Genomic DNA, 15,383 nt, shown 5'->3' with positions numbered 1-15,383 from the left:
AGCCACAGTTGATAGAATACTTTTTTTATTGCAAAATGAATGCAATACTTTGTCAAATTTGTAAATCCCTTTCGAACAAACACCATTAAAAGATTTTGAACAAAGCATAATAGCCACCTTTTACTGCGTGTAATTTCAGGCACACTTTTCTAATTGTAAAACATTTCTGCTAGAGAAGCAGGAAAGGAAAATGCTACAGCTGTTATCTATTCAGAAAGATGTACTGAAAACTATAAGTACAAAATATACTTTGATGTTGGTGCTAAGTGACTGTTACATTACCAATTGACTAACAATGCATATCACATTTAAAATTAAAATACTTTACAAAAATGTAAAATCTTTTTCCACTGTAAAACCATCAAAAACAATGTGGGCCACTCAGCTTTTACCATATGTTTTGAAATAAAGAGCATAAAAATGACATTTAAAACCACATTCAATAAATAACTCATTCCAAAACAATATTAGAATATATTTTGTTTCAATAAGGAGGGCAAAACATTTATTCCATTAAACACAATCACTCAAGATCACTACAATGGACAACAAGTTTGAAATGGAAGACATAAATAAACATTTACTTTGTCCATGGACTAGTGGTGGGCTCTCTTCATATACCCCCAATTTTAGGATTAAGAGTGCAATATAATTAATAACAGAATGCATATAATGTTGATGACATAGCTAGGTTACCAAGTGTTAAAATGAGTATTAGATTTTAGGATGCCGGGTTGTTCTGTTAGGATTGAACACAGATGACTTGATATTGTATGTTAAATAATAAAAATTAGACAAACATGTACATTTGTCAGTTTTACAATTTCAGATTTTCACAAGACTGATCAAATCAGAAGGTGCCCCTCCTGAGTCAGGGTATTAAGTACAGAAAATGAAGTTCACTCTTTTAAAATGAACATTTTACAATTTCTTCAGGCCGTAGGTATATACTCAGTGTTGACACAAGTAAGAAAAAAAGAACACTATATGCACATACTGTGTGTTCAAAATTGTACACTTCATAAATAAACACAAATATATAAATGTATATTTATAAACCACTGATGGAATATTTATCCATATATAGGCTGTTCATTTGTTTTAAGAGAAAAATATATAATACTCTAAGGCTTTTCAGAGTGTACAACTCTCATTAGTATTATTGCTAAGTAACCAATGTATATCTACAAATAAATATGTGATTCATAAATAAATTATAAAGTACAAAAGCAAAAAACAATGAAAATGAACAAAATGAAGGCCACTAATTCAATAGAATATTAAAAAGATAAATAATAGAAACTTAAAGTCCTAACTTGTGATACGGCATAGCTTTGGCAGCTGGGGATTGTAGCATTGGAAATAAGGCTCGGATCAAAGTTCACTCATACTTTCTTGGGTCGTTTAAAATGGTTTTGCAGAGCAAAGGAAACCAATGAGTATACTACAGATCTCTTCTGGCCTGTAAATGTGCAGTCCTTACTATTAAGGCATTTTGACCCTTGAAATGACACATTCAAGGGTAAAACACAGAGAAATACTCAATTACATGATTTGATAGAGAAAATAAACAGCTTAATACTTTTTGCACCATTTAAATATGAACATAATTGTAGATTAAACACTAGTGGCAGAACCGTATATTACAACTGTTGCTATTGAATACTTCATTTCAGAATGCATGTACTGTATACCACAGAAATTAGTCTATACTTAACAATATATTTTTTTTTAATGAACAAACATATACTGTCAAAGTCATGTTGCAGATATAACACAGGAAATCTGTTTATCAAAAATATTCAGAGAAAATAAATTTTACTTTGAGAGTACAAATAATGTAACTTAGAGGCATATTTCAGACTCCTTCCCTTGATGGCTTTTTCTTTTCTTGGATAACATGGATAAAAACAAGAACAAGGAAAAAGGAAACGTAAGACAAAGAGAAAGTATTTGCATGTCCTATGTTCAGATAAAGGTTATACTGTGGGTCTATCTTCAAGTCTTCCAATTTCCCTTTCTTGGGACACACACTGTATGTATGCCTTCCCAGCAGGACAAGATCATCCTTACTGGCTGCATGCAAATGAGAATAGTGTCTGTTGAAGTTAAACATTATAATCCTTCAGCTGTTCAATGCTTAACAGCATGTTTCAATAGATCTGTAATAGAAATTCCTTTATGCTGCTTTTCTTTTGAAAAATGAAATCTCTGGCCTCACCGTTTTGTGAAAAATAAAAACATTGGAGAACCAGATGTAGTTTTGTATTGATATGTACATAAGACATTAGCATTAAGTCAACTCATCAATGATAAAACTGAACAATATATACAATTAACCACTGAAAATAATGTACTGTTTTCCTTTGTCTATGTGCATAATCTAAAATGCATCAGAAATATTTGGACCAACTATTTCCTTATATGTAGAATCTCATTTTCCATAAGGACAAGCTAGCTGTGGATATATCACAGCTATTATTTTGCAGCTAGGTTCTCCATCCTTTCTGGTACTTTCTTCACTGTCAGTGTCTTGGTGGTGGTCAAGGTGGGAGGGTTGACTCTGATTGTAGCACTAATCCAATTGGACTAAGTACCAAGCTGATGCAAAAGAGAAGATAACGGTCACTACTATTGCACACACTGGCTAGCGATTCTACATCGGCTACACACGACCCATTGGCTAGATGGACCGCTACCCAGCAGGACACCAACGGGTCCACACATTTACTGTCATCTGGAGATCTTCCTCCTCTTGGGTTTAGTGGTCTTGACTTGTCTGTCTCTCTGTGATATCTGGTGCACCAAAGAAATGGGGGAGGGGTCGGAACACCATCTTTAGATAGACTGTAGACATAATGAGAGGCTCACACACGTTTGGGAACCCAAAGGTAATCTCTAAAGAGGTGTGTACAGTACACACAATAACCAAATCGGAATACTCACATTGCCTGTCATCTTATCCAGCTCACACATAGCCTCCTGTATAGCAGCCTCTAGGTGGTTATTCCATTTTCGACCACTGTAAGAAAGAGAACATATTTGTATTACTTCATCCTCATCCTTCATCCGATAAAAACAATGTGCAGGGACAGAATAAAGAATAATAGCATATTAATATAGGGTCATTTACTTTCTGGTTATCTTGTTTGCTTTATGTAGTGTGTCCAGATCCTCTGTTAGTGTCCTCTGGAACTTCTCTGACTCTACCTGAAGGCAAGTAGAAACAACATTACCAAACACCGGGGGAATGAAACCAAAACATTACCAAAGGATCACCTGTTGGTAGTGCATGGCGCTTGTAATGCCAGGGCATTGAGTTTGATTCCCGGGACCACCCATACGTAAAATGTATGCACGAATGACTAATCTAAGTGGCATATTACACAGCCAAGTGAAACCAAAAGCACATTACCCTGTCCACAGAACATAAGTTCTAAATGTACATTACCCTGTCCATAGAACAGAAGTTCTAAATGTACATTACCCTGTCCATAGAACATAAGTTCTAAATGTACATTACCCTGTCCATAGAACATAAGTTCTAAATGTACATTACCTTGTCCACAGAACAGAAGTTCTAAATGTACATTACCCTGTCCACAGAGCAGAAGTTCTAAATGAGTTTGCAGAATGACTCCGGTCAAAGCAATCAATTACTTTATTTCACATTTCATAATTATAATGACTCAAATTCAATAAAGCTTTATTATCGAACGACTAACTTGCAAGTTACTGTAACGCCAGGTAAGACAAAGAGCATTCAATAATTTTCTAATAAAAAAATGAATCAGCATCTTGTCCTATCCTTCCAAACGGCTTTTAATTGTATTTACTGAACACAATGGGTCAGATTCATTAAAATAGCTGTCCACACAGGCTTGTAAAAGGGATGGATATGGCAAATTCATCCACTATTGCATATTATCTGCACAGTCAAACAAGGCATGAAATCAAACTGAAATATCACCTAGCCAAATGTTAGCTTAAATAATATGGGTAAATCCAGGAAAAATTTAATAAAGTACAGTCCCCCAAGGATTCCCACACTGAAGTTCCTGAACAGTAGCTCTCGAGAAAAAAAAGAACAAAACACAGTAGGCAGTGAATAAATTCAAGCAATGGATATCGACAGACAGGTGAAAATGGTGGTAGAATGACCTCTGGGAAGGTGTCAAACACATTATGCTGTTTTACCCTGATGTTAATTCCTTGGCGTCTCAAATGCTTTTGAGAGTGTCGCAGGGCAGAATTGGGGTGTTTTTTAATGCAGAACACCGTGGGAAATCTTCCCTCTCCCTCTCATGCTCTTCGTGAGGAATATATGATCTTTCAGGGACTTGCCATGCCTGGTGCCCTACACATTTTTAAACTCCCCTCTTATACAAAGCATTATTTTGCCATAAAAAAACTGCAACGGTAATGTATACAGTAGTACTAGCAGCAAAGGTTTAATGTAAAATTGTGTTGAAACTGAGGCTGGAATTGTGGCAGAGACCTCCACTTCTTTATCTGATGTAGTCATGTGACCAATCATAATTGATGACACTAAAACAGTGTACACAACAAGCTCACCTTTCCCTGCATGTCATTCACCATCCCAGGGGAGTACACGTGCCCCTCGCTCCCAATCTTGCCTGGCCATGGAGGGAAGCCTTTGCCCTGGCCCCAGAGTAGATCCCCTGGGTAGTGGGCCGGAGTTCTGGGCCTGTGGTGGAGCGGGAGACCCTCACTGGAGGAGGGAGAGTCCCCAGGCCTCAGGTCTTCCTCGCCGCTCAGGCTCCCGTTCAGGTGCCCATTGTAATGCCCATTGTAGTGGTTCCCATTGAGTTGGCCGTTCATATGTTCGTTGTAGTGGCTGTAATCCTTGGTAAAAAGGCCCTCTGGTGGGACAGAGGAAGAACCAGGGGACAGGCTGGGGTGTCTGGAATGTAGTCTTCCCGAGGTGAGGGCCCTACCGTTGCCGTTCATATGGGCATACAAGTCACTGGGGAAGTGCAGTGTTGTTTGGTCCTGAGGGCCAAAGTGGACCTGGGCCTGACTTTTGGGCCTCTCTGGGTAGGTGCCGTTTCTGCTCTGGGCTAAGGAAAACGGTTGGAGGAGCTCGTCATTACGCCACAGACCAGCCTGCTCCTGGCCCTCTGCCTGCCCATCCCATTGTCTTCTCTGGGCTCCGTGTCGCAGCGAGCGGAATCTGGCAGGAGCTTCCATAGCAACAGGAGAGAAGCTGTTGTTCCTTTCAGGGGTCTTCTTGCGTGGCCGACCCACCTTGGGTTGGTGTCGGGGCTCTGTTACTGGCTCCTGATATGAGCGAAGGGGGCCATGAATGACAGAGTTAACCGCATGGGAGAGGTCGACAGGCTCGCCGACAACAGAAGCAGCGAAGGTACCGCTAGCACCTGTTGATGTGATGACATTAAACGCGCTCTTGCTGGCCGTGCCCATCGCTGCCCTGTGGATGGTATCAATAACTTCTCCCCCACCACCTGGAAGGTCCTCGGCAGCCTGGTATTCTTGATGACCCTTCTGGCGACAAGGGGCACCGGGTTGGGACATGGACATCATCCCCGGTCGACTCATCATAGTTTTGTTTGGCAGTGGAATCGTCTCAGGCAAATCCACCTGTAACAAAAAGAGAGGGAGAGGTTCAAACATGTTGAAAGTAGCTAGGTTTCCATCCAATTTGCGACAGATTTTCATGCAAAAGATGTTCCCATCAAACAGACCTTTTGTGGATAAAAGCTGTGCGTGATGACATACGCACATAAAAAAAACAACTTTTGCTGTTAAATTCCCATGTACCAGAAGAAAAATACAAGTTAGAAGGGTTTCCATCGCATTTTCATCTTTACTGATGGTTTTGTCAACAAAACGGTTAGGTTATATAGCAAAATGTGCGAGGTGTTGTCACATGCGCTTGTAGCCAACACCTCACAGATACTGTGGGTAGGCTAACTACATTATGAGATTATTATGGATAAGAGCAATATTATTTGTATTTGTCAAACAGCAGCCAAGCATTGATCATCATGTCACCAGAACATGACCCTCAATATTTATTGGAAAGGAGCATCAAGTGTATCATCTTGCACATTCACCACCCTGTGAAGTTAATCATAATTAATTTAATCTGTAGCCTAATAAACTGCATGGTTTCCCAAGTCGTAGTGGGAGGACCACACAACATATCATTATGTGACTCCAAGTTTACTTCGATATAATGGTTATTATATCAACATTTCCACTGCCATTTCACACAGCTCAGTTGGTAGAGCATGGCGCTTGTAACGCCAGGGTAGTGGGTTCGATCCCCGGGACCACCCATACATAGAATGTATGCACACATGACTGTAAGTCGCTTTGGATAAAAGCGTCTGCTAAATGGCATATATTATTATTATTATTATTATTATTACATAATATATTTTTCCAACACAAAAATGTCCCACCATGTCAAACAAACAAATTGTCTGTTGGCATTTTTTAAATTGTACCGGCATTTCATGTTTCCGTCAGCCCAGTGGTAACTTTTTTCATACGTCATTCAAGAAATGTTGAATGGAAATAAACAATAAACATCCCTAAACTGCCAAACAAACATCCAAATACACAGAAAGTCACCACAATTATTTTGGGGCTTGAACTGGAAAAAAACTGACCTGGAAGCTCTGAAGGAGGCTGTTCATGGGGTTGGAGGAGGCATCATCAGGGAGAGGGGCATCAGGGTGGGAGCCTTGGCACTGGAATCTGTGCTGCTGCTGGCCCTGCATGTAGTGCTGACCAGGACCCTGGGCCAGACCCTGATATTGGCCCTGAACAAGTGGTTGCAGTCTCTGTTGTTGCAGTGTATGGGCCTGGCTGTTCCTGATGAGAGACTGAAGACTCTCCTCTCGGGCCTGCCTCAGCTCACAGCTCAGAGAACTACTGACCTCACCTGCACAAAGGGAGAGAGAGAAAGGAGAGAGAGAGAGAAAGGAGAGGCGTGAGAAAGGTGCGAGAATGAAAAGTGAAGTGAGGGAGCGGGAGTAGAGGAAGATCTGATCATGAGGACAACACCACTCCAAGCTAATTGAGTTTTTTCAAAGATAAGCAAACCAAAGGGACAGTAAGAGAGAATAGTGTGGAAGTTTTAAAAAAAAGTAGTTTTGCCCAAAGTTTACTCCCATTTACTTCCCTTGATTTGTGAGGACTTGATTGAACAAATAAGACAGTAAAATGAAACATACAAGATAAGTGAGAAAATAAAGAAGACTATGTTGTTGAAATGTAAACCAAAGTGGTCAACTGTGGTTAACTGTGGTTCAGTTGGGCTTCCCTGACTACAGACTGAAACCTCAGGCCAATTATAGGTATTTCAGACAAGATATTGCTCCTGACTCTTAAATCAAGAAAAATCTATGAGTATATAAATCTTGGATGTACACTTCTTGAAGCCCAGCCATAGATAGATATCCATACATTACCTCAACATCGTCAGCAAGGGATATGGTGTAGAACAGGAGAAGTAGCCAATAGTAGCAGTGAGTAACAAAATTAGGATTCTAATGCTTTTGAAATAAAGGTTCATTTCACAAAAACGGTTGACAAACCTCAACAAAGTAGCCAGTAGCCACCATGATCCGCTAACTGACGGTTTCGGAGGACATTTCCTGAATCCACAGAGCTTGGACACGAAGTGAATGTGATCATTTGTGTGGAGCTCCTGTATCGAAACAGAAATGCATCCCATGTTTATGGATGAGTGGCTCTCACTGTAAGGGTAAACGCTCTCTACTTTCTGGTAGCTCGCTCGTGACTTTTTTGACATTACTGTGAAAGTGCATAAAATACAAGATCCCCCTAATGTAATTAGTCTACACTAAAGGCTCAGCTGTCTAGATACATTTGACTCCTGATAAGTGCACATATCAAAAGGAAATGAATGCTCCATTCAAGTGGAGTGCAGCTCACGAGTCCCAATTCAAATATATTATTTCCCTTTTCTTGTGCTACTGCCGGCTATTTGCAATCACAACAATCCCAAGCCATTGCGTACATCAAACTAGAGCTAAGAGAATGTATCTAGACTAGATGCCACTACCTGCAGTGATTCCCCTTATATTCATTTAGCTACCCTCGACACCGATGCTGAAAGAAATCCTAGGGCAAATACTGACTAGTCGTTGCATATTACTTATCACCCAAAAAGTAAATGACAGAAACAATAAGTATACAGTTCATATGAGGAAATCAGTCAATTGAAATAAATTCACTAGGCCCTAATCTATGGATTTCACCGCTGGGAATACAAATATGTATCTGTTGGTCACAGACAACTTAAAAAATAAAATGGGCCTCAGGATCTCATCACAGTATTTCTGTGCATTCAAATTGCCATCGATAAAATCCAAATTGTGTTCGTTGTCCGTAGCTTATTCCTGTCCATACCATATCCCCACCGCCACCATGGGGCACTCTGTCAGCGTTGTGAACATCAGCAAACCGCTCACCCACACAACGCCATATACGTGGTCTGCGGTTGTGAGGCTGGTTGAATGTACTGCCAAATTCCCTAAAATGACGCTGTAGTCATCTTATGGTAGATAAATTAACATTAAATTATCTGGCAACAGCTCTGGTGGACATTCCTGCAGTCAGCATGCCAATTACACACTCCCTCAAAACTTGCCACATCTGTGTAATGATCATGCTGTTTAATCAGCTTGTTGACATGCCACATGTGTCAGGTGGATGGATTATCTTGGCAAAGGAGAAATGCTCACTAACAGGGATGCAAACACATTTGTGCACAACATTTGAGAGAAATAAGCTTTTTGTTCATATGGACATTTTCTGGGATCTTTTATTTCAGCTCCTGAAACAAGGGATAAAACTTTATATGTTGCGTTTATATTTTTGTTTGTTCGGTGTATTTTAATCTGGAGGCAGAGTTTATATCCCACTCATCCTCCCAACCACCTAAAACCATTAAGAGCAAACCATCTCAGCAATTAGATCAATATTACACAAGAGGGCACTTTTCCCAGTGTAATCCACCCCGTTTTCAACAATATTGTTTTTACTAAAACATTAAACCTGCATAATACACCTTTTTTTCTAGAGAAAGTCTACATCTTTTACATCTAGATAATACGTTTTGTGCTTGAACTTTTTGTTGTTGTTGTTAAGTTTGATAAATGTGAACTTGCTCATCAGTTAGCTAGCTAGCAAACGTTAGCTTGCTAAATGAGCCAGGCAGTCACACACACTTCATATGAAACAAATGGGGTGGTAAGTGCAGCACATTGCACACAACACTAAATGCTTTACCAAGCTATCTATCTAGCAAGATGAATAAATACTTTAATTCACTCACCATTACCCCATACTACCAATGTCAGTTCGCTTGCTAGCTAAACTAAAGTTAGCTAAATGATTAGCATCACCATTTGACAATTAGCACAAGATAGCTAGCTAGCTACTGCACTGGCACTCGGCAGCTAACAGGCAGTTGTTTAATTCAGAAATAAATCCCTTGCTATTTAATAATGTTGCTATCTACACTGGTTATCTAGTTGTGGCTAGAATCAAAAAGGATTTAATACAAATTCTAGGTAGCACAACTTGCTTATTAGCTAACATTCGCTATCTACAGCACACAAGCCAAACATCGCTTATTAACCTTTTTGGGATAGGGGGCAGCATTCACTTTTGGATGAATAGTGTGCCCAGAGTGAATTGCCTCCTACTCTGTCCCAGATGCTAATATATGCATATTATTATTAGTATTGGATAGAAAACACTATGAAGTTTATAAAACTGTTTGAATGATGTCTGTGAGTATAACAGGACTCATATGGCAGGTGAAAACCTGAGAAAAATCCAACCAGGAAGTGGGATATCTGACATTTGTAGTTTTTCAAAGCTTGGCCTACTGAATACACAGTGTCTATGGAGTCAAGTTGCACTTCCTACATCTTCCACTAGATGTCAACCGTCTTTAGAAACTGGTTTGAGGATTCTACTATAAAGGAGGGGCTCATGAGACCTGTTTGAGTCAGTGGTCTGGCAGGGTCTCAGGCTCGTGGCGGGTGCTCCCGACAGAGTTAGCTCTTTTTCCAGTGCTTTTCTTCAGATATAGTAATTCTCCGGTTGGAAGCTTATTGATGTTTTATGTTAAGAAAGTTACTGCCACATTGTGGTCTGGACTATTTTTAACGAGGCTTATCCAGGGGGTTGATCTGTGCTGTGACAACACACCAGTATCCTTTAAGTTAAATCATTGTTTGAGAATATGACTTAGTTTAGCTGAAAATGGGTTAAATAAATAAGAACAAGAACAAAAAAGCAGGAAAAATAAGGTATGATGTGAGAAAGAAGTAGAAAAACATATCTGAACATTTTTGTCTGCCTGCCTGTAAAACATTTTTGCCTTTAAAGAGGTCTTGCACGCTGGCTTTAAATAGCTCACTTTCATTTGGCTGCGCAGCAGAAAATGTTTTGCAGTCAGCACTTTGATGAAAGATGCTTAAAGAGCGCAAGTGACAAAGACGGCAACAACATGAGACTGAATTTAATGACAAGGACAAATAGTTACATGCAAAAAGATGGTCATATTCATATTTGTAAGGTAGTAGCCTAATTCACGATGTTTTTTTTGGCCCCAAACATCTAGATGGATCATTGTAATAAAGTAGGCTATATCCAATTATTTTCAATAGACAAAAACTACCAATGATCGCCACAAGGGGGCACAACACACATTACAGCCCTTGCTTTATCACATGTATATAATGTATATAAATAGAGACTATTGACTTAAAACATAATATAAATCTATGATAAACAGCTGCTTACCTGACTCAGAGAGGGCTTGGACCCCGCCATTGGAAATCATGGGAGGCAATCCTGCCCTGCCTCTGAAGTGGGGGTTGCCTTGCACCTGGGATGGTTTCTGATAAAGTCCAAACTGCTGCTGCTGCTGGTGAGGGTTTCCCTGCATCGACCCCATGGCTGCATGTTGTCCACCATTGTAACCCAACACCCCAAAGTTTCCAGTTAAGGTGGGGTCCTGCATTTGATTTATTGGCCTGTTGAACTGCTCCATGTTTAGATCCTGGCCTGAAATCTGACCATCACTGTTCATGTTCTGGAAGCCACAGATCTTCGCTCTGGCCTGGATTTGATGCCCCTGCAAAGTCGACATCTGAGGCAAAGCTTCCTCCAAGAAGGGAGATTTGCCAGATTTGGCCGGGCTTTGGCCCACGTGGCTTGGCCCATTGTGGGCACTTTGGTGGCTCATGGACTGGAGTAGCTGGGCCATGGAGGTGTTTGGGGGCAAACAACCCTGCTGCAACATTCTCCTCAAAGTCTCTGGAAAGCTAGATGAACTAGATCCAGAGCCACCCATCGGATGCTTGAGCACGTCGAAAGCCCTGTCATTGTTGATGCCACCACTGCTGCCATCACTGGACAGTTTGCGCTTGCGGTTTGCCTCTCTTTGCTGAACCATACCCATGAGTTTGTCTCTTAGTGCTGCTCTTCCGCTTTGAAATTCGCTCGCCAACGGCCCAGGATTAGGTAGATATCTCTGGTTTAAAGTGCTATGTCCATCTAGGATCCCACCTCTTCCTCCACCAACTAGCCCTGGGTGTCCCAAACTGCTGCCACTGCGAGCCTCTGCGCCTGCACCCAATGTGCTGTCGGTATGTTTTTTTTGATTAACTAGCTGTGCTTTCGCTGCTGCTGAAAGAAGACTACTTGCTGGGAAGGAAGCAGGATTCTGCTGATCTAACATCTGGTTAAGGGGCATTCCTACAGAGTGATTCTTTTGAAGGATACTATCAGATCCGGGAGCTGGACGGTACATGGAGTTGGCATGCCTGCTTAGACCAATGTTCATTCCCCCTGGCAGTTGGTTGGGGGTATCGTTCAAGTGATTGAGTTTGTCCATTTTATATACAGAACCTTGTAGCATTGCAGGTCGAGGGGACCCCAAGGAGGCCTGAGAGGACCGGGGAAGTGGCTTTGAACCCCCACAAGGAACCTGGAGCCCCCTCGTGGGGTGAGCGAAGCTACCATGTTCAGAAGAACTGGATAAGCAACGTGAGCGGTGGGGTGACTCCACCTTGGCGAGGACAGGCCCGGCCATATGTGCTGGGGACATGATAGGTGAGGATGAGGCGGATGACAGGGTAGGGTGGTGCTGGACCCTATGGCCATGCCCAACAGGTCCAGACTTCCCCGTTGGCAAGGGCAGGTTGCTGGGCAAAGGGACACTGGCAGGGGCGATGTTTACATTCATTGGTGGTACCTGAGATTGGGCATTGTGTTGGAGGCCAGATATGTTTGGCACTAAGGGACCCTGGCTAGGAGCCTTGCTTGGAATTGGGTCCAGGATACCAAGAGGGTCCTTCTCAGAGGTCACCTGCTTTTTCTGCAGGATGCAGGGAGGGAGCTGAGACAGGGAAAAGTGCGACTGTGGGTGGCATGCAGGCTGGGGCTTGTGTTGAAAGTCGTGGGGGAAGCTGCAGGAGGGCTGCATATTGAGGCTTTTGGCATTGACGGCAGGGGAATTTGGTACATTAGTCCTTCCTGACATGACACACGAGGGCTGGGAGGCCGAAGGCGAGCCGTGGTGCAGGATACTGGGTGGTGAGAGATGGGTAAAACGATCACCGTTCATATGGACAGAGCCTGGGCTGCAAGCTCCATGAAAACCAAGCATATTGGGGTCAGGACTCCCCAGAGGTTCAGTCCTTGGGGAGGGAGCCCTATCACCATAATGCTGTGAGCAACATGAATTGGAGGAGGAGGGGCTGAGCAGGACACTGTGGCGGCTGTGATAGGGTGACCGTTGTTGGCTACTGTGTTCGCTGCCCCCCAGCCTTGTCCTGCTGTACCCCAAGTACAGATCCCTCTGAGGGGGAGAATCCAGTTCATGGTTATAGTACTGTTGACCAGAAACTGACATTCCTGTCTTGTTGGGATTCCTGCCATCAAGAGCCACAGAGTTGGGTGGACCATTGTGCATATTGTTCCTTATTGCTTGATGACTCAAAGGACCCATAGCTGCAGCGCCTGCAAAGCAAAGTAAACTTGTATCAATCTTTGAAATTACTTTTATCATCTCAGATGAGATAATTATATGTAATTAATTCAGCATCGTCAATTCAGACCTTACAGAAAATCCCAAAACAAATCAACCATTAACAGTTCTGAATTGACAACAGAAACCCAATCTTTAGAGAAAACATAAAACAGCAGCTAAGCAGACAGTTGAATCTAAATTATGTGTATGCATGTTCTTCAGACAGCGTCACATTTTCGCTTCTTTTTTATAACATGCTGACAGAGCAGCAATTCACTGCAGTCCTTTGCTGTGAAAATACTGCACAGAGCAGATGATTTCTGTCTGAGCTGGTCTCAATAGGTCATAAGGTTATTCTCTTTAATTTAAAATTTCTATATGGTAATATGTTAAAACAGAACAAAACTAGCTGAGAATGCACAGAATGTCATGTCATTATATCAAGTTACACCGATTAGAGAGTAAAAGCCATTAAGTGACATTGGCTTTCATCATCAAATGACACCCTTATGCAAAATATCATAAATAACTGGTGTTTAGGCCTATTTCAGAATTTGATCAGATATGAGACATTGAACTTCATAATCAATAAGTCACACAAATGGATGGATCTTTCCTAGGGAGCTAGTTGCATCTCAAATTGACAATATTTCTTTCACATACCAGTGCCAACACTGGCCAGAGTGGGGTGTGGTGACTCCATGCTCCTGTGCAGGGTTGCCACGGTGATGACCTTCCTCTTGTGGATACACAGCTTGGTGACATTAGCATCGGCTCTGGCATCCTCAACAGTCCTCTGCTTGACAGCCGCCCCGGTGTCAAAGTTGAATATCTGAGGGGAGTGAAAGATGTTAGCGTCTGGGTGTGCCTACTCTTATCAATACACTATGCATGTATTACTTCCTCTCTCCTCCAGTCCTGGCTACAGTAAGAAGTGTGTTTGTGTTCAGTAGTGTGTGTAGTGCATTTTCCTTTGAACTTAAATTCCCCATCTACCAGGATTGGCCCCACATTCAGGCCTGCTCACCTTATGAATGATGAGAGGACACTCCAAGCCACACTTACAGGTGCCATCAGTCAGCAGGTAGCTCTTCACCTGCTCCAGACAGGCTAGGACTAAGCCACTGGGACTGGAATGTGGAAATTGGAGAGATTGTGAGTGACTAATGTAACATCATAGCACAACCACAGCCAAACAAAAGACAGTTTTCATCTGAAATGCCCCCCTATTCCCACAGTAGATCTATAGTGGTTCTGGTCAAAAGTAGTGCGCTATACAGGGAATAAGGTACCATTTCGGACTAAACCATACACATTCAATTATATCAAATGACCTGGATAAAGTAGTCAGTCACAGCAAAAAAGGAAATCTCCCAAAACATAGGAGGAACACAATACCATGAAAACAGCTCACCTTTATAATGACAAGTGCCATCAGCTTAAAAGGCTTGGTTCGAAAGAAAAAAAAAACACATTCATTTCAAACTCAATGAAACTAAAAGGGAGAGAAAAGCAGCTGGTGGGTGGAATTATGGTGCCATAAAACATGGCTCCCGACAGCATTTCATAGTTTTTCAGAGGACAATTTTCTCTGTTTGAGACAGTCACTGATCTCAAACGTTCTTCTCCTCAAGGCCATGTAGCCCAGATCTGCCCACCAGAGAGGGAATATACTTCATATGAAGAGGGAGGGAGGTAATATTAGACTCTCTGGAAGGTGTTATGCTTGACTAGCTCTGGTGTTGAAACATTTCCCTTCAACCCCATGGACAGAAAATGGATAGAAGTGACTTTTTCTGCCTTTCAATAAAGGTAATGGACTACTGCGTTATTGTGGTTGGCCCTATTAGGGTAAAAGACAGATATGACAAGTCGTTCCACCTCACAAAGCACAAGAAAGAGGATTGCCACCCACTATCCAAGATTCATCTGAAATTGTTTCTGTAGTTAGAAACAGATAAGCATTTCTGCAACATTACTTTGTTGAAAGATAATTCCATCCCTGAAAAATTAAGTTAATTGATTGCAGACAAATTGCCCATTTCAATTTGTTGGATTCGTAAACTACTCAATAAACATAGTACCAGTCATCCGATTTGGACCGAACATCTTAACAAAAACAAAGACGTGAGGATTCCAAATTAATGGACAAAAGCTACCCATGGACCCACCAAACCCCATGATATGATGACGTGAGTTCTGGCTGACACTAACTGCAGCTGCTGCGACCTTAGAACTCATAGTTGCAGGATCCGTCAGCATGACATCATCCCAGAGTTGTACATTATCAGTTCTCTATGTTTGACAAGTAGTA

At 41.7% G+C, this 15,383-nt stretch overlaps 1 protein-coding gene across 5 annotated transcripts in view; it reads right to left on the bottom strand.

The window, feature by feature from the left end:
• Positions 1 to 8: 8 nt before the first annotated feature.
• The window catches only part of LOC124043938 (methyl-CpG-binding domain protein 5-like), a 57,117-nt gene continuing 41,742 nt past the window's right edge, over positions 9 to 15,383 (bottom strand). For 3 of the 5 annotated variants that reach the window (XM_046363100.1, XM_046363101.1, XM_046363102.1), the window contains exons 3-10: positions 14,097 to 14,199; positions 13,733 to 13,901; positions 10,837 to 13,059; positions 6,660 to 6,934; positions 4,576 to 5,622; positions 3,134 to 3,210; positions 2,947 to 3,022; positions 9 to 2,796 (exon numbers count right to left, since the gene is read on the bottom strand). In XM_046363100.1, coding sequence (XP_046219056.1) covers positions 2,734 to 2,796; positions 2,947 to 3,022; positions 3,134 to 3,210; positions 4,576 to 5,622; positions 6,660 to 6,934; positions 10,837 to 13,059; positions 13,733 to 13,901; positions 14,097 to 14,199 — 4,033 coding nt within the window. In that variant the 3' untranslated portion in view covers positions 9 to 2,733. The remainder of the gene's footprint in view (positions 2,797 to 2,946; positions 3,023 to 3,133; positions 3,211 to 4,575; positions 5,623 to 6,659; positions 6,935 to 10,836; positions 13,060 to 13,732; positions 13,902 to 14,096; positions 14,200 to 15,383) is intronic. The other 2 variants (XM_046363103.1, XM_046363104.1) reach the window with 2 other exon arrangements.

Source organism: Oncorhynchus gorbuscha, linkage group LG09 (assembly GCF_021184085.1).
Source record: "Oncorhynchus gorbuscha isolate QuinsamMale2020 ecotype Even-year linkage group LG09, OgorEven_v1.0, whole genome shotgun sequence".
Taxonomy (NCBI): domain Eukaryota; kingdom Metazoa; phylum Chordata; class Actinopteri; order Salmoniformes; family Salmonidae; genus Oncorhynchus; species Oncorhynchus gorbuscha.
This window is presented reverse-complemented; position numbering and strand designations above follow the sequence as displayed.